Source organism: Mycteria americana, chromosome 9, assembly GCF_035582795.1.
Source record: "Mycteria americana isolate JAX WOST 10 ecotype Jacksonville Zoo and Gardens chromosome 9, USCA_MyAme_1.0, whole genome shotgun sequence".
In the NCBI taxonomy this organism is placed as follows: Eukaryota; Metazoa; Chordata; class Aves; order Ciconiiformes; family Ciconiidae; genus Mycteria; species Mycteria americana.
In genome coordinates this window covers 19,923,973-19,943,111 of record NC_134373.1, presented here as the reverse complement: position 1 = coordinate 19,943,111, position 19,139 = coordinate 19,923,973, and the positions used below count along the sequence as shown (strand labels likewise).

The following is a 19,139-nucleotide window of genomic DNA, read 5'->3' as shown; positions in this document are numbered from 1 at the left end:
AAATTATCACCATTATATTTCATTAGCACTATGCTAAGATTAATACAACAGTTCACTATTTTACTGACAGTAAGTATAATGGAAAACACCCATATCCATAGCTTTAATAACAACTATGAGAAGGGTGTGACTTACGCTATGAAGTCTGCATGAGCATACAGTGCCAATCTGTAAAGCAGTGAAAAACTTTTTTATGGTGAGTGTTCTTCAATACAGATTCAAATCTAAAGATATAAATTCTGTGGTCTAGCTCAAGAAGTCCAAAGACTGACCATTGTCGTGCTGCTCACAGACAGAAGCAACCACATAGGTGTGAATGAGTGCCAGGGATGACCTAGCCAGTGACCTCCTAGTCAACCCTATACAGAAACCTTCTCTGAACAGTGTTACACTTTTGAAGTCTTTATTGTCCACAGCTCAAACTGGGCTTTAATTACTGTGACAGCTTGCTGATAAATGTATTTGGTTTTTCAAATATTGAAATATTTGACAGCATGACTGCTGTCAAATCTGTAACAGCAGAAAACTCCACTAGCATCCGAAAACTACCCTTCTCTTCTTATCCTGATGCCTGATATGGCAGCTATGGCCCAGACAGAAAAAGCTGTAGTTATGGAAATCATTGTCTCTGCTCAGAGCAACAAGTTTAGGTAGAACACCACAAGTTTCCAACTGTCTTTTTTTTAGTGCTGTCCACTTCCATTTGACTGCAAATAACACAACACAGTTTAATATTAGCAGATGCGCTGCCTCACTTGAAATGAACTCCCTAATTTGGGAAGAGATGATCCATCAGAGTCCGTCTTAGTATGCAACATCAATATTTCTGGAAATGTGGTGACCTAAAAGCAAAAGATCTTATCCTGGTTTTGGTTTCGATCTTCCTCTAACACTTCCCAAGAAAAAAGATTTCTTTCAAGTAAACCAATTTCACAATACAAGATCTGGACAAAATCTTTTTCTTTACCAAGGTGAAGTTTAAAGTATCACGAAACCTGTCAGGTGCAATAAATTAGGAACTTAATGATGTTTCATGTCATTAATACCTTTGTGATGTGCTTAGAAACAAGCATGAATAGAACACAATACCCAGAAGAGTGAGCTTAAAAAAAACCGCTAGAAAATAGTTACAACATAGCATGAGTTACTTAAATTCAGGTACGCAATGTGTTGACTTTTAAACTTCACTAGGCCCATGAGAAGAAGGGCCCATCCTTGGTAAGACAGATGTTGTGTACTGCAAGTTAATGCTGTTGAATGCAGTAGAACGAACATAAATAAGTACATTCTGAAGTAAACAAACTTTGAAAATGTCACATTTTTGTCTCACTGTGGTTTTCTTAAAAAAAAAAAAAAAGCTAGTTTGCTAACTACCAGTACACGAACTCAAACGGAAACAGCAAATCCTTAAGTTTAACACACTACCAAGAGTAATGCACATTCTGAAGACAGAAACCAGTAACTCTATTAATGCATTAACCCAATAACTCCTTTTGCCTGACAGAACCACAGAGCTAATACATACTTCAGAAGAAACAGCAGTTATAATTCCTTGGTTTTTGACACGTAACTTAAGTCAACAGCAAGGCAGAAAAATGCCACTCTTTAAAGCACTTCTCCATTGTCATTTTAAACTGTGTTTTAAGAAAAACAAAGGTGGTGTTAGAAATGTTCTCATTCTATGCTCCCCCTATCATTCTGGTAGGATTAACTTCCTGGCCAGCCATCAGAAGAATTCACACTTTCACTACAAAGATGCCACATTAGAGCAAGACAGATACCTTCACATGCAGATGGACCACTCTATCACCAGAATCAACCTCATTTGCTAGACAATGGAAAGAAAACCCCAGCACATTTATTTCACAGTTGACTAATACAAGCAAGAGACCTTTGAAGACCAGTATCCGGGTTTCCAGGATGTTTTCTCACCTTCACCTTGGGTACCACAAAGCAAACATGCCAAGCAAAATAAAACCATCCCCATTCTTGGCAGCCCCTTTCCTAAGCCTAAATCTCTGTTTCACCATAGAAAGATGAATACAGAGAAAAGCAGATAAAGGCACAAACTAGTCACACTTGCCTATGCTCTGAAAGACAAAGAGTAAACATTATGAAACTAAATAAACAGAAAACACTGCGAAGAATGGAGGAAAAGTACCATATCTCTCAAGTGTATTTTAGTTCTTTTAAATGTAGAAGACTTAACTGGATTGTTCTTTTTTTTCCCCCTCCCCTAAACAGATTAATTTCCATTTCTTAAGATTCGTTAGTCAACATTAGCATAATGTCACTGAGTCTCAAATGATGATCAGGAACAGGTGGCATCAACTGATCATTTGTACAAATCAGTGCAACACCAATCTACCATAAAGCATGTCACAGGAATTTATGATATGAAACAGATTACCAAATCCAGAAGTATCTCTACATTTTAAGCACAGGTATAATCCTTGAGCAAGAATCTTTTACCTCACTTAGAAATACAGCAACAGTGGTTTTGTGTTAGCATACTACACTGTATGAGCTACTGTGCAACAAAGCACAAGACTCACTGGGACAAAAAGTACAGTTTTGTGGTCCAGTGGTTAGGATATTTATTCAGGAATAAGAGACTTACGCATCCATAGGGTTATGCATTTTGCAGGGGAGGAGGCCTATTTCTCACCAACTTTGTTTCAAATTTCTGTGCAAAACAGTTCTTTAAACAGGCAAGAGGAGCTTCTTTACCTGACCTGTTTGTTCAGTACAGTAGTACTGAACAGTACAATGCAACCAGTTACCTTTTTTCTTTTAAAATGCACATACATACGGTATCTGCAATTTGTTGTGCATATATTTTTCTTCCAAAATTTGACAGGAAGAGGCATACAATTATTTCTCGAGTTTCCACAAGTAATTGTTTAGTTGAGAAACCTTGCTGGCAGCATATACCTGAAGCTTTGACTTAGATTGAAACATCATAACCAGAATGCTGTTTCTCTCCCTGGGTTTTCATTCTTCCAGGTTTCCACAATCTCTCTTCTCCAGTGAAAACAATACCCCAATAATTTCTCTGCAGCATTTACTACAGTTTACTGAAACCTCACATCCACCAAGGGACCCCGAAAAGCCACATGACAGCTTCAACTAAGTTCAAAATGCAGCAATTTTCCAGTAAGCCTCATTGATAATTCTCGTAACACACTCGCTTTTTATTCATTTCTTGAGTAGTTCAAGAAATTTCTCTCAACTCAAACTCTACCTAATCCTAGGTCCCAGTCCCACATACCAAAAAGGCCAGATTCTTCAGTATTAGGGTAAAATGTCCAGCTCCCCTTTTCTCTTCGGTAAAGCCCAATGTGCTACTCATCTCCTGGTTCCAGCACAGGTTCTTCTGCCTTTAAAAGCTGTTATTTGATGTCTGTTAGAAAAGGGAAACTCTTCTTCCTTCCCGAAAATTCATATAACTTAAGTAGGAGTCATCCGTTAAGAGTTCACAAATGACCTGAAGTAGAAGTAGCAACATAGAAGAACATGTATATTGTGACAACTTCTTAGAAAGCCATTCAACTCTCAGTCTGTCCTCACCACTATTTTTGGCTCATTTCCAAACAGAAAAGAACAGTTCACAGTCCCCCCCTCTTCCAGGAGACTGTACTCCCTATTACAGTTTCTGCAGTCAACCTTGCAAGCAGTTTTGGCCAATGTAAGCAAAATACCTCACAGGGTAATTAAAGGAATCTGCTTCTGAAGAACTAGGTACTGCAGATGAACTCTGGTCATTTCTATGCAAGAACAATTTCATTAATAGCATTTTATCCGTGGTACTGACAAACAAGACTTGAACCTAATAGCACATGAACCAGAAGTGAAAAATCTGCTAATTAAATTTCACTTACATGAATTATAAAAAGGTAAAAGATTCAATGTGGATGAAGACACATACTCAGTGTCCTGTGTATATCAAATGCCTGCATTCTCAAACTATTCAGTAAGTTATTACACCAACAAAATACAACTAATTAAACTTTGCCTTCTCCCACCAGGCAGAAAAGATGGCTCAAGTCACCACTACTTAAGGTCTTTCATTCACTGCTGGCAAATGCAATTTGTTCATTTGCAATGCTAGAACAAACATCACAGCCAAGTTGATTTACACAGGCTCAGAACTAACTGAAGAGCAGGCAAACTCAGTAACACCAAAGGAAGAAGCACATTAACAACAGGATATACTTGCCAACTTTCAGTTGTTTTCTGTAAAAAATGGGATTCTCTTACAGATGCTGATATGCCAGAGTTACATCCAGCTAAGTTATTCATGTTTCACTCTGGAATTACAGGTGGTTTTCATTTATATAAATGCTCTTTTTAAACCTAGAGTAAGTCCCACATGATGTCATTCAAAAAGTCCCACTGCTGATCTGGTTTCTAAGTAGTACCTTCCACCAACTGATTACAAAATTTTGACTTCAAAACTTTATCAAGTATCTGAATATGCTATCCTACAATAAGTTCAAGAGAACTTTTATTTCATATTACACAGGACTTTCATAACCTAGACAACAATGGAAGTTATTCAGATTTAGTTCAGTAACCATCACTTGAGCACTAAAGGTCTGAATGCATGGATTTTAACAATCTACCATGCAACAGAACGAACCAAAGCAATTTGCTGACAAAAAGGACATAGATCCTGAAATACACTGGACAGTGCTAGAGCTGAAGAGGGGTGGTTGCACTTTACATATTATCCTCCTGCAAGATAACCAGGATTGCCTTAAAATTTAAGTTTGAAAAGGACATCCAAGATAGATTAAAAACAGTCTAAGTTAAATAGAAATGTTTGTGGTTGCAATAAGCTGTGTGTTTTGTGAACACATATGTGAAAGACAATGCACCTGCTTACAGGTACAAACAAACAAGGAATTAAATGAATACTGGTAACTTGAGAAAGGATGAACCGAACTACTTACATTTTACTCATTCCTGCTTATAATCTCATTTGATTTTAACCAGAGGAGGAAGCAGAAACATGGACTTTAAAAATCACTTTTTTAATTAATGTTTTCACACAGGTTGATTGCTATCAGCCAATACAGTCCTTCAGTTTTAATTATTTACAGTTAAAACATAGCTTAGGCTTATGTTGCTTCTACCTGAGTATTTCTTTTAGTTAATCATATAGTTTAAAGTAAAGAAGAAAGAATGCAAATAATTGCAGTGAGGAGATTATCTGGGGCACAAAAAAAAAAAAAAAAAAAAAAGAGGAAATAGCAGTTTCCTCCACCCCCTCACTCAAAATAATTTTGAGGCTTGAATAAAATGTCACCACTGAGACACAACTCCTGGTCAGGAACAGTACGCTACAGCTGTGGTAGTAGGCAGGACCGTACAGGCTAAGCCTGGTGGGTATATATACTCAGAGACTTTCAAGATATTTGTGAGTTATGACACAAATCACTTGTCCAAATGACATCAGTTTGACATACATTAAAAAATATTTTTAGGCTTAATGTGATTAAGCACCACCTTAATGAAATTTAGAACAAAAAAATGCACAAGAATAGCTTTATTAAAGCTTTTATTAAGTTACTAAAATTTCTTTAGATGCGTTACACACACAGTTCTTTTCTTGCGTAGGAAACCCATCACTTCTAAACACAAAATGTCCCATTAAAATACTAACCGCAGTTAACAGATCAACTGTTTCTGGCTTCCAAGTCTCAATTTTCAAGGCAGGAGCTACCTGCTGAGATGAAGAACATCTCTTTTTCCATTTTAGAATTAGCAGATCTCATCCTCTGCTACCTGCTTCAGATTCATAGATTGGGGGGGAAATACACCTTTCTACTTTAGTTCCTGCTGAAGTGAATCAGTCCAAAGAAAGTATTCTCTTTCCAATTACTAAACTGGAACTAATTCAATCATTAGTCTGTCAAACCTTGCCTGAAAGTACCCGTGTTGGGGGAACGGGGTAGGAGGACAACAAAAGAAAAAGCCAACAGTCTTTCCTTTCTGAAAAAGCTACATGCTGCACAATGTAACAAATATGAGTTTTCAATGAATGCTGTATAAAATGTGAAGCAAACATATAAGTAGTTTAAATACATAAATTGTTAGTAACAACATAAACTAAGACCTTAAAGTAACAAGCATTCAGAATTATTTTTAATATATTAAGGTCTCTTTTTTTTAATATCCACAATTTCATTCACACCAGAAAGCAAGTAATAGGTAACATTAAAGCTCAAGGAAATTTGCTAATCTAATTAATTCAGCAGCAACATAGCAGTTTTTGCTGGAAATTCTTGGAGCCCACCTTCTGTGTACAGTCTATATCACTGAACTTATTTATTGTAAACAGTCATATACATCATCCACTGCTGCAGAAAGAAAAAAAGCACAGGTTATAAGTTCTGGAGGCGTACCTTAATCTATTAAGTACAGATTTACCTTCACATAATAGTCTCTAAGTTGTTGCCTACATGATTTCAGTTACAAACATTTACATTTCCAATTAAGTAATACCAGTTAGCTTTCAGCATGGGCTAGCAAGTAACCGCACACCAGTCCCATCCCAGCTGATGCTTTCTTCTTTTGGAGATAGGACCAGATCTTCAAGGAACAAACAGTACCTGAAGAGCCTAACTCTTCCTCCAATGGCAGAACAGCCACAAACCCATACTAGCAATATTCTCGGCAATAGAGTCCATCTCTCTGTAGCAGCAGCAATCGCAGCTCAGTGTGACAGACAGCAACTGCCAGCCCAGCCCAGTCCTGTTCTGTTCTTCCCTTCCCTTGCTCAGAGCAGGCATCAAGGCAAGATCACTTTGGCCTGTCATACGTTATTTTAGTTAAGACAAAGTCCCTTTTTTTTTTTTCCCCCCACCTCCAAACAATGACTGCAGTTATGTGATGACTAAGTGTAGCATTAGGGAAATAAAAACCTGAATGCTTTAGATTTTAAAAGACAAAATCTTGAGGCTAGACAAGAGTCTAATTTAAAGAGAACTCACTGTTTATAAAACATTCTGCATGCACAGACTGATTACGCCTACTAATCCAAACAAGTAGAAAATTAACACAGAACTTACTACATAAAGATGAAGAACAAAATCAAGACTATACAAGAGAAATTAAGGAATTTAAATTACAATTCAGTTGTATATCTTCATGACCATAGCGGCCTTTTCCTGAGTTAGTCTCAGACGAGCACAAACAGCTCAAGAGAGTTACTCTGGCCTACTGTGCTACTGAATTATCACTAATTATCACTGCTTTATTACTGTTATAGTGAAATACTAAAATTGTACAAGCAGCATAAGTGAACTCAGGAGCTATAAATACCCGCTAATCCCCACATCCATTGATTTTAAGTAACAGATACTCTCTTAAAGTCAAAAGACCATTCAAATGAAAGCTGACTTACTATTTATAACCAGCTTATTATCCAATTCAGTATATTTACTGAATACAGATTCAGTAATCTGAATACAGAATCTGTATTCAGTAAATATACTATTTTCATTAATATTTAAGGGTGATTATTTTTCCAGAGAGAGAGTTTGCGAGTTGGAGAACACGCATACAGGTATTTACAATCTTAGCACTCCTTGTAAGGCTAGACTGCCAAAGGCAGCATGAGGGGAGACATAATAACCTCTTTGTCACTTCATCTATTAATTTAGAAGTAGCCAGTCATAGCTAAGGCAGAAGAAAAAGAGATTATTGATGTGGCCAAAGCAGCAATAACACTACAATTTAGAACAAATTTGTCAATAAAACTTACAAGCCACACCATTATCTCTGCACAACCAACAGTCAGAAAGTTTTATCTCAAATTCAGCAGAGTTTTGTTTTATGATCCATACAGTAACAAGTATGCTTACTACTCACTTGAGCAGGAAAAACAAGATAACATGTTACAACAATGCACCTAAACAAACAGCTCCATATTAATGCATTTTTCAGTATTTGAAAAGTACACAGGAATTGCAGCCGGAAGCAAATTGTTTGGACCTGCAAATTAAGTTAACAAATGGATCTTTGATCGGTGACTAATCAATCTTTTTTAATTGTGGGTGTGATCTGGCTCTAAAACCGAGGCCCAAGTGTTCAACAAAAGAACAGACGTGCATGCTAATTTGCCCTATGATTTACGTACACTCACTTTATTCAAGATATCTCTGCCAGTAACTGCAAACTGAAATTAACAAGTCACAAGTGTCTTTAAGTTTCTGTTTTCTGAAAGCACCTTAAGTTTTGCTGTTCAAGCAAAAAATCTAGTTCCCACACTGAACATATAGAGCAGATTATGGAAACAGTCAATAGCAAAAACCATTGATGTGACAAAATTGATACACTCCTAGAATAAGGAAGCAATTAGAAGAGATGTATTGTAGGAATATCCCTGAATATACCAGGTAACAAGTAGCAGAGCCTATAAAAAGGAGAGGAAGAGTCAGGGGAAAAAAGGCTGCCCATAAAGCTCACTGTCAAAAGATTGAGGACACAGATATGTTCATAGATATTTGTTTGGCTACCTACACCATATACAATATTCTGAACAATACAAAATACAGGGTAGAAATTTTACAAATGAGCAACCTTATGACACATTAGGTATGTTCACTACTGTTCATTTTCCAAATCTCTTCAGAAGATCCTCCAAGTCACCTGGGAGCCACTACTTTCAAAGACAGGAACACCAAGCACCAAATGGTGCTGAGCAATGACTAGCAGCTCCTAGATTTCTCATTCTCATATTCTCATACCACAAAGGTCATACTGGCAGGGGAGAAGTATAATCCAGGTACATATATAATTTCACATTCTAAACCAGATGTCAGTAAAAACTTAAAGACATTATAGTTGCATTAAACTTCTATGAAAACTTTGGGTTCAGTAATACTATTTCAGCTGCTCAACTGAAGAACAATATTAAGAATTTGAGTTACCTTGGAGGTTTGTGATACTGGCATAGGAAATCAAATCTGTCATCTGGCACAGGCACTCGACTCTCATTTGGATCAATAGTACAGAAAGGAAAATTTTCTGCCGCTGCTTGACTTTTTGTTAACACATTGAAAAATGTTGATTTCCTACAAACAAAATACACATGTTCGTAAAGAAATTCAAATTAGAAGCATTTAAAAGGGCTGGAGAGAAACACATCTTAGTCCAACCCAAAAGCAATATTGAACTTTCCCTTTACTTCAACAAGAGTGACCATTGCCCTGATTCTAGTACAAGACACTTTCAAATACACATACGGAGTGTCCCATTGAAACCCGATTATATTTACCTCTCGTCCCTGCCCTTGAAAATTCCCCTAAGTGACTGTATTGCACAAAGGAGTTAGCAAATAAATTTTAAGTGAAAAGCAAAGCACAGCTCTACTGGCCACTACACATCTTCCTCAAGCACAAAGTGAGAAACCAATGAGGATGCTTGAAACTTACTCTGAGTGAACTAGCGCCAAGACTCACCAACTCTTTCCACAACTGTATTGTTTCTTCAGATTTATTTATGTATTAACATAATTTCAGTATCTAAGCAATAAAAGTCAACAATCAAAAGAGAAAAAAGGGGCGTAGAAAGCAAACCACATCTGTTAATCAATTACAAGTAATTGTAATCTTTTGTGCATATGAAGATACAGTTCTACCTTACCAAACATTTTTCATCCTTGTTAAATATTAATGGAAAAAACCTAAAAGTGGTATCAGGGGAAAAAAGAACATTTTCGCTTAAACCAAGTAGCAGATTATTTTGTTAGTTGACATTTATTAAAGAGAGAAATTCTTAAGTTATTGCTAAGAGAAAATTCTTAATCAACTCCTGAATCTTCTACCATAAATATTCTGGGTTTGGTTGGTTGGTTGGGTTTTTTTATTTTCAAATAACTTCTCAGCCACTGGAAAAAAAAAAAAATCTGAAAGCTGCCCTGCATACAGCCAACGTGCCCAAAAGTCAGTCACAATTTTCTTTGAAAGTTACATCATAACATAACTGCAAATGCTATTATTCCCCACTGACATGTTATACAATGTTACTGCTAATTACATCCTTTCTGGTGTGCAACTTACCTACAGCCTGAAAAATAAAATAAATTATAACCAAAAGACAAGAAAGCAGTACTTATGGCTCTGAGACACGCTCAAAGACTTTTCCTCTAATTTTTTAAATATTTAACGTTTGAGACTGCTGAGAACTTCTTTTAGTAAATAAGATACACGAATTAATACCAATAGTTTCATAGAGATATTCTCCAGGTAATTCATCATCCTTCTTAAGTAAGTGCCTTAAGTGTAGTTCCTTTGAGCCATAACAACTACAAATGAGAAACGTGACAGAGAACAATTCATCTTCCATCGTCTCTCCCAAACTGTAACTTACACAACTTTTTTCATTACAAACTCTGAAGAAGTTTCAAGAATGGAAGTCCTCTTCATTGCTAACGTCACTTACAGTATCACTAACCCCTGCCTGTGCACATCATCCTCTCCAAAAAAATAAAATATAAAAGGAATTTGTATGTAGATACATGTGTATTTGCATAAAAACATGCATTACACATACACAACAGTGGAAGTAAGGAAATGCAAAAGACGTAGTATTTTATAAAACTCAGCAATTGCTAAGACTTTTTTTTTCTTTTAATTCTTCACTATTGTCTTGTCCAGACTTGTACGTACCTGCCTCATGCTACCCGAGTGTTTTACGTCGCTCCACCTATAAATAGTTCAAGCTTAAGATGTAAGTCTATCACTGAGCAAAAAGACTTAGATTGTACCCCTCGGCTCGTACACGCATCTATAGACATCTATCTTCGCCCAGAAGCTGTGTCAGGTCACTCTACCTGGAGCAGAAGCAAACTCAGGAGAGCGGGGAGCCCCGGCCTACCGGGAGGTCCCGGCCTGCTCCTCCGCCCCGCCGCCGGCCCCCAGCCCCACGCTCCCCTGACCACCTACCCAACGTTTGGCAGCCCGACGATCCCGATCTTCAGGGACGTCCCAAACCTTCCGATGATCGGGTGCGATTTAACCCCGTCGCCTCCCTTTTTCGGGGGCATCTGAAAGCACAGAGCACGGCACGCTGAAGGCCCCGCGACAGCCCCGGGTCCCGCCGCCCACCCTCCACCCCCTCTCCTCCCGGCGAGAGACGCTCCAGGCAGAGCGCGGCGGCCGAGTCGAGGCCTCCGCCTCGAAAAGGCCGAGGAGAAACACCCGCCCCCGCCCCACGCTGCCAGCCGGAGGCGCGGCAGCTCCCAGCCCCCGGCAGTCCCTCAGTCCGGCCCCGGCGGCTCCCCCACCGCACTCCCCCCTCAGCCCGGCCCGGCGGAGCGACGTGAGGCCCGGGGTGGGGAGAGAGCGGGCGGGCTGGGCTCGGCTCACCTCAGCTCAGCTCAGCTGGCAGAGCCGCGCTGCGCGGCCCCCGCCTGAGAGGAAGAGGCGCGAGCGGCCCCTCGCACGCGGACACGCCGGCGGAACAGGCGGGGCCGAGGCCGCCCATTGGTCAGGAGCGGCGCGAGGGGAAAGGGCGCCCCGGGAGGGCGGCGCTGGCGAGACGCGGCGGCGCGGAGCGTCCGCTCCGCGCCGCCGCGTCTCGCCAGCGCCGCCCTCCCTTCCTCCTTCCTCCCCTCCTTCCTTCCTTCCCTCCTTCCCTCCCTCCCTCAACTCCTCCAAAGCCATTCCTGCTCCATCCGTACTCGTAACGCGAGGTCTAGCGCTGGCGGCCTCGCAGGTCGTCATTACAGAAAGCGAATAATAAGCGTTATTCACGTACATTGCAATCGAATGTAACTGCATTCACCTCACCCATTACAATGCGTAGGGAACAGCAGCTCATTGGCTATAAAGCAACCTGCGGAAGTGCATATACTAGTTTTAAAAAGCGTACGCAGATAGGGGAAAGACGGCTGTGTGCCGCAAGTTACACACAAACCCCATAATTTAATATAATTCAATGTTTCCTTCATCAATAATAAATTATTATTTTACTTCTCGGCTGAAAACCAAAAGCCTCAATACAAACATACGAAAGAGGAGCGGTAGGAACTGATGTTGATGTTTGTGTGCTGAGATTGTGGCAGTCAGGTGAAGTCCCTGGTGACTGGAAGAAGGGAAACATTGTGCCCATCTTTAAAAAGGATAGATAAGATGACCCTGGGAACTACCGACCTGTCAGCCTCACCTCTGTGCCTGGGAAGATCATGGAACAGATCCTCCTAGAAGATATGCTAAAGCACATGGAGGACAGGGAGGTGATTCAAGACAGCCAGCATGGCTTCACTAAGGGCTAGTCCTGCCTGACCAACCTAGTGGCTTTCTACGAGGGAGTTACCACATCAGTGGACAAGGGAAAAGCAATGGATGTCATCTAACTGGACTTCTGTAAAGCCTTTGACATGGTCCCCCACAACATCCTCTCTAAATCGGAGAGATACGGATTTGATGGGTGGACCGTTCAGTGGATAAGGAATTGGTTGGATGGTTGCATCCAGAGGGTAGCGGTCAACGGCTTGATGTCCATATGGAGATCAGTGACAAGTGGTGTCCCTCAGGGGTCCGTACTGGGACCAGTGCTGTTCAAGATTTTCATCAATGACATTGACAGCGAGATCAAGTGCACCCTCAGTGAGTTTGCACATGACACCAAGCTGAGTGGTGCAGTTGACATGCCAGAAGGATGGGATGTCATCCAGAGGGACCTGGACAAGCTGGAGAAGCGGGCCTGTGTGAACCTCATGAGGTTCAACAAGGCCAAGTGCAGGGTCCTACACCCGGGTTGGGGCAATCCTCGGTTCCAATACAGGCTGGGGGGTGATGTGATTGAGAGCAGCCCTGTGGAAAAGGACTTGAGGATACTGATGGATGAAAAGCTGGACATGGGCCCACAATGTGCACTCGCAGCCCAGAAGGCCAACCATATCCTGGGCTGCATCAAAAGAAGCGTGGCCAGCAGGTTGAGGGAGGTGATTCTGCCCCTCTACTCTGCTCTGGTGAGACCTCACCTGGAGTACTGTGTTCAGCTCTGGAGCCCTCAGCACAAGAAGAACATGGAGCTGTTGGAGCGGGTCCAGAGGAGGGTCACGAAAATGATCTGAGGGCTGGAGCACCTCTTCTGCAAGGACAGGCTGAGAGAGTTGGGGTTGTTCAGCCTGGAGAAGAGAAGGATGCGGGGAGACCTTACAGCAGCCTTCCAGTACTTAAAGGGGGCCTATAGGAAAGACAGGGACAGACTTTTTAGCAAGGCCTGTTGTGACAGGACAAGGAGCAATGGTTTTAAACTAAGGGAGGGCAGATTTAGACTGGATTTAAGAAAGAAATTTTTTACGATGAGGGTGGTGAGGCACTGGAACAGGTTGCCCAGAGAGGTAGTGGAGGCCCCATCCCTGGAAACATTCAAGGTCAGGTTGGATGGGGCTCTGAGCAACCTGATCTAGTTACAGATGTCCCTGCTCTTGCAGGGAGGGTGGACTAGATGACCTGTAAAGGTCCCTTCCAACCCAAAGCATTCTATGATCTATGATCTATGATTGCAGAGACTCAAAGCCTGAGCCACGCCGGTTTCTTCCTGGGTTTCCAGTTCAGTGCCATGCAGCTCCAGGGCTCAGGGCAAGGCTGGTGGTGGCGACTGTTGGGCTCCCAATGCCTGGGGCTGGTGGGAGGGCTGGTGGCCACAGCAGTGAGTCCTGAGGAGAACACCAGCCACCAAGAGCTTCATTCCTGGAAGGAGCGGTTGTCCCCCCTCCCCATCCCCCGTCCCAAAAATCAGTGAGGCACAGAGCCATGCCTCTGGGAGGAAGTTCCAAGTGGTGAAATTGGTCAAAGAAAGGTGATGGGGCAAAAAACCCCCACCAAATTGGGGCTGCGAGAGGTGCAAAACCAGTCTGAGGAATCCACGTGGAAAAGAAGCATCCTCCCAGGGTTCCTCACTCTCTCCTGCCCTAGGAGTAGGGCACGGTCTTCTCTGGCTGGGTTATCTCCAGACTACAGGTAACAAAACTCACTTAGGTTTACTCTTCTAGCCATTGTGTGTAACCCTTTCTCTGAGGGACGGTTCCCTCGCAGTTCCCCGGCAGGCACACAGTGCGGGAATAAGGCACAACCAGGACAGGCAGAGGTACTCTGCAGCCCTGAGCGCCTGGCACAATGAGCTGCCAGGGTTTTTTCCCATAACAGCTCGTAAGAGTTACCTCGTTACCTCCTGTCAGGACTCCCAGCTACTTTACAAAAGTGAATATTTGCATCCTTTTTCTGCAGAAAACTGGAATGTGAGGAAAAGTAATTTAATTTCCCAAGCCCAGTGACTCAGAGCTGGAGGCAAGAGCAGAACCGCAGGGACAGTCGCTGCAGATGAGGAGTCCAATCCCCACCTCCAGAAGAAGAGCACTAAACCCTGCTGTGGTTCTTCTGTCTAGAAGAATCCGCCAAAATGGGCAGGAGGAAGTAAAAAGGGTCTGCAAGAGTTTACAATTGTGCTAGAAAAATTATCTCCACACAAGGGGTTCCATTTAACCCGTAAATAGGAATTTAGCGTAATGAGCGATCATTATTATAATAACCTGCATTTTTGCTGCTTCAGCAATGGCTCTACAAAATCAATTTTGCTGTCCCTAAGAAGAACAACACAAGAATGCAAAGCCTGTTTATTCAGTCTTCAGATGCAAGGCTTGATTTGACCCTCGGGTGAGTTCTGGGAAGAAATGGCCAGTTTCAGAAGTCAGTATTTCTAGGAGGTATTAGGTGACACAGCGTGTAAATTTAGGGCTACACTGACAGTTCTCAGAATAAAGATTTTTTTTCCATTTGCTCCTTCAAACAAACAAGTATATAATTTTAATCTGTAAACAGAATGAAGATAGTTAACCAGCTGTAAGAGTCATTAAGATCACCAATTCCCTGCATAACATTATTCTGATTACATAATTTGTACAGAAAAAAAAGATTTTAAATTAATGAGTCAATAACGATTACACCTTGTCTGCATTCTGTGTCTAGATCAATTTTTTCTTCTGTCATAAATCTGTGCTAATGTTATGTTCAGAAACTACAAGAATGTAAATACTTACCTTAGTTGTATGTGCATTTTCCTTTTGTGAGTCTTTTAAAATATTTTAACCGAAAAAGAATTCCTTTTTCATTTAACTTCATCTAAGTTCTGTTAAAAGAATTTGCCAAAAATAAATAAATAAGTCTTCAGCAAGAAAACAACAATTCTCTCAACCTAAATTGGCCCTGTCAAAATATGTTATGCTATTATTTAGGTTGTCCTTCTCTATAGGCTTTTTAGTGAACGTGAGCTCCAAAAGCTTTCTGAGATGATTATGGCTTGCAAGGAAACTGTGAACAAGAACCTAGACCCTTGTGGAAATAATAACATAAATGAAAGGGAAACATCAAGGCACAAAGAGTACCGCTGTTCACCACAAGTAGAGATGTGGGCTCAAATTTCCTGGTCTTCTATTTCCCGACCCAACAATCCTGCACCAGAGCGGGAAGCACTGGAAAGGTGAAGTACCCAGCACCCAGAGAAGTGCCCTGAGCATCTGTATGCTTTTTGGATTCAAAGGAGCGCTGGTGGTTGGGCATACTACTAGATTTTTGTTCATGCTTATCTAGATATTTATAAAGATGGCATATGGTCAAGAGGAGCCTGTTGTAAACACAGTAGCATTTATTTATAATAATTCACATGGCAATTTAATAAATAATAAAGTAATCATCCTCTTGAGAGGATGATCTGGGAATGAAATAGAGATTTCAAGAAGAAAAGATGAAACATTTAGAATCTATGAAAAATTAATTGTGGAATGTTATAGACGTCAGACCAGGACTCTTAAAACAATTAAAGACATTTTCTTTAACTGAGGCTCTGCTTCTCTGAACCATTAAAGACAGGCACCATCAAGTGTCTGCCTGCTAAGAAAATTGAAGGAGAGAAGGCAGTAAAAACTGTTCTTACAGCATGTTCTGTTTTAAGTCCATAAGACAAAATTCTCAAAACTTGAAAAACACCAGAGTGAAGGAGTCAAGGTGAGGGTATCATCAGATTATATATCATCTCTGTCACAATAAAAGGAATATAATCTTGAACATTAAAAAAAACCCTTTTTTTTCTTTTTTCTAAGAAAGGACACTTTTACTAAGCCTAATTTGGAATTACACATAAAAAATGGCTGTTACAACTTTTTCTTTTTCAGTGATGTGAGATTTTTGCATCAATATGGTTGAGGAAAAGAATGCTGCATCAGTTCAGAGCTTTTCTATTAGTATAGTGATAATAGTCAATTCTTGCTGGTAACATGCTTATATGGTCTTTCTACTGTCTTAAAATCTAACACTATACATTTAAGAGGAAAAAAAAGAACATCAACCAACTAATTCAGATCAAAATATAGCTGTTGAATGAAGCTAATGGATTACTTGTTGAATTACATGTTGAATGTTACTTAGCTGTTGAATGAAGCTAATGGATTACTACAACAAACATTCAGAAATGTTGACATTAACCAAAAATATTTATAAGTAACTGCAGAGCAGCCCCTGCATCCTTCATATCCTTAAATTACAAACTTCAGTAACCAAAATTAGTTTCCTTTTCAGGAATGGAATAAACACCTCTTAGTTTTCCACCCTTCTAAAGTTCCAGGCAGCCCACTTATACCCATACTTGTCCTGAAAGTAGGGTTATGCAAGACTATTTCACAGCAACAGTAAGGGATGGATTTGCCTAGCTCTATTAATAAGACCACAAACTTTCTGAAAGGCTACTTTGGGGGAGCTTTTCCATTTATTAAATTTTCTCACCATCCTAACATTTTGTCAGACAATTTTGTTGCCCATCTTTTTAGTGCAGGCATGATAGCTCTCAGAAGATAAACTTTTTGACTGTCTTCTTAAAATAAAAATATCTAACTCTGCTGAATATTTGTTTGTGACCAGAAAGTTGGTATTTATCTAGCAGCCAGTTAAGTTTAACTTCTTTTTTTATTCTCACCAGTTCATAAGCACAATACAGGCATAAGCAGTTTGCTACATGAAGTAAAGGAGTGAGGGAGGAAGGGAGGGAGGGAGTGTGTGTGTGTGTATAAATAGAGCCTGCAATAGGTATAATTCGATTTTAGCTATCTGGGAAAATAGCTGAACTCTGGAAGAGAAAAAGAAGTTGTTAAGATCCTGACTACTTTTGTTGCTGCACTTCAGTGTGTCTACATATGGTACAAAAGTCAGTGCTGTGTGTGCAAAAAATTGCAAGTTTGAATATAATTTTTTAATTTATGCTTTTCGTACAACATACTGTAATAATGTCTCCCCCGCATTAATCTCCATATCTAATTGACTGTTAGCATGGCCACTTCACTAAATACAGATAAAGGACTCTAAAGCATTTGATTCCTTCAGCTAGAAATTGTCTCTTGAGAACGTAACAGTTCGTCTTACACACTCTTGATTTCAAGTTGCCTTTAGAGTCACGGTTTGCCTTCCTTGGTTGAATGTTTCTATCCAAATCTGTCATAATGGTGAAAACCTCATTTTAAACTGGCATACATAGTTTAGACCATAATAATCTTAACTGCATTACATTCAAAATGTGTTTTATAAGTTTAATGGAAAAAAACATCTAGAGAGCAGTCATCTCAGTCTCAACTCTCCAACACAGAAGTACTGCACAAATACAGCTTATTGTACAGCTGGAACACGTGCAGAAGTCAAACAGCTCTGGAGCAACTCTACCTGATAAAAAACAATGTTAAAGGGAGAGTAATAAAACAAACACCTTGTGGTTTGTGCCACCAACGTACTCTTTGCTTTTTGCTGCCCAGAACATATATTTACTGCAAAGTCACCGTTAACTGCAAAAATAAGTGGTTTTGTAGAACGGAAAGAATAAAGACAGAGCCCCTGATCCTTGCTGTGACCAGGCAATGTTCAGTGCAACCCAGGGGGTGAGAAGAACACAGCTGCTTTTGCACACCACCGCTCCAAATTGCCTGGGTCTGTGCCACTTGGAGGGAACCGGATGGCTCCCAATAATAAATACACTCAGCGCTGAAAAGAAATACTACTCAAGGGCACGGTCTAAACTAAATGGTGTTCATTGAGTTCTGTGAAGTTTAAAGGTAGTCATCACCCAGCTGAACTGCCCTTTAATACGATATTTTTTAAACGTTATGTTTGGTAGGGTTTAATAGGGTTTGTTCTTCTAACTATGGATTCATCCAGTTTCATAGAGAATCTAACCTTGTACCATTCTTTATACGCTTAAATTGATACTATACTTTGTGTTTTATATTTACTCATTTGCGTGTTTTCATATTGTGCTGACTATCCTTAAGAGTGGTAACAGGTTGTTAATGATGTTAGTGCTGCTCCAAAGTCGATCAGGATTGCTGTGGTGGCATAAAGCATCTCTCACCCCTTTCTGCCGTATCCAGGACTTTGGCAGTCTAGAAGTATATAGTGCAGAACAGTCTGATCTGCCACATATTAATAATATTTCTAGATCATGAGTCTGGAAATGTCAGCTGAATTTCATATCTTTAACATGGATGATGTCACTAACAGGAAGTGTTCTCTCTCATATTGAGAATAGTGAAAGACAGATTCGCTCACAGAAAGAGAGGAAGCCACAAAGAGAGAGGTACTATAGTAGGAGAAATTACCTGGGAATTAATGAAATTGTAGTTCAAAAATGACAGGTCTACTTTGAACTTTTCAGTAGCCTAGCAAAATGACAGTGTAAAAGCAAGTACCAATCTAAAATAAAAATACTTCTATGATCACTACTAATAAAAACAGAGAAAAATATCTTGAATTGGGACGGATCATGGAGTGGGCAATACTAGGCTTTTTCTAGGCTTCAAAGATGCTAGGACCATTCTAGCATGACCACATTATTTTTTTTCTACAAATGAAACCCTAAGACATAAAAGGACTGTTAGAGGAAAAGAAATGGTAGTGGTCTAAGAAAAAGGTTTAGATTTCATTTTATTTAGTGCTGGGGATGGTAGCACTGAAGAGTGGATTAATCAAGATGCTTGATAGTTGAACAACTAAGTATGAGAAAGGAACGTGAGTGTAAAATACTTCTTGTGCCTTGAAGGGTATTATTGAACATGGAAGGAGATGCTCTAACCGACAAGTAGGGAG

At 40.2% G+C, this 19,139-nt stretch overlaps 1 protein-coding gene across 3 annotated transcripts in view; it reads right to left on the bottom strand.

Moving 5' to 3' along the window:
* OLA1 (Obg like ATPase 1) overlaps positions 1 to 11,452 on the bottom strand; it is a 104,561-nt gene extending 93,109 nt beyond the window's left edge. The window contains exons 1-3 of one of the 3 annotated variants that reach the window (XM_075511803.1): positions 11,379 to 11,452; positions 10,956 to 11,056; positions 8,940 to 9,083 (exon numbers count right to left, since the gene is read on the bottom strand). In XM_075511803.1, coding sequence (XP_075367918.1) covers positions 8,940 to 9,083; positions 10,956 to 11,056 — 245 coding nt within the window. In that variant the 5' untranslated portion in view covers positions 11,379 to 11,452. Of the gene's footprint in view, positions 1 to 8,939; positions 9,084 to 10,955; positions 11,059 to 11,378 lie in introns of those variants that run through there. The other 2 variants (XM_075511802.1, XM_075511804.1) reach the window with 2 other exon arrangements.
* Positions 11,453 to 19,139: the final 7,687 nt, after the last annotated feature.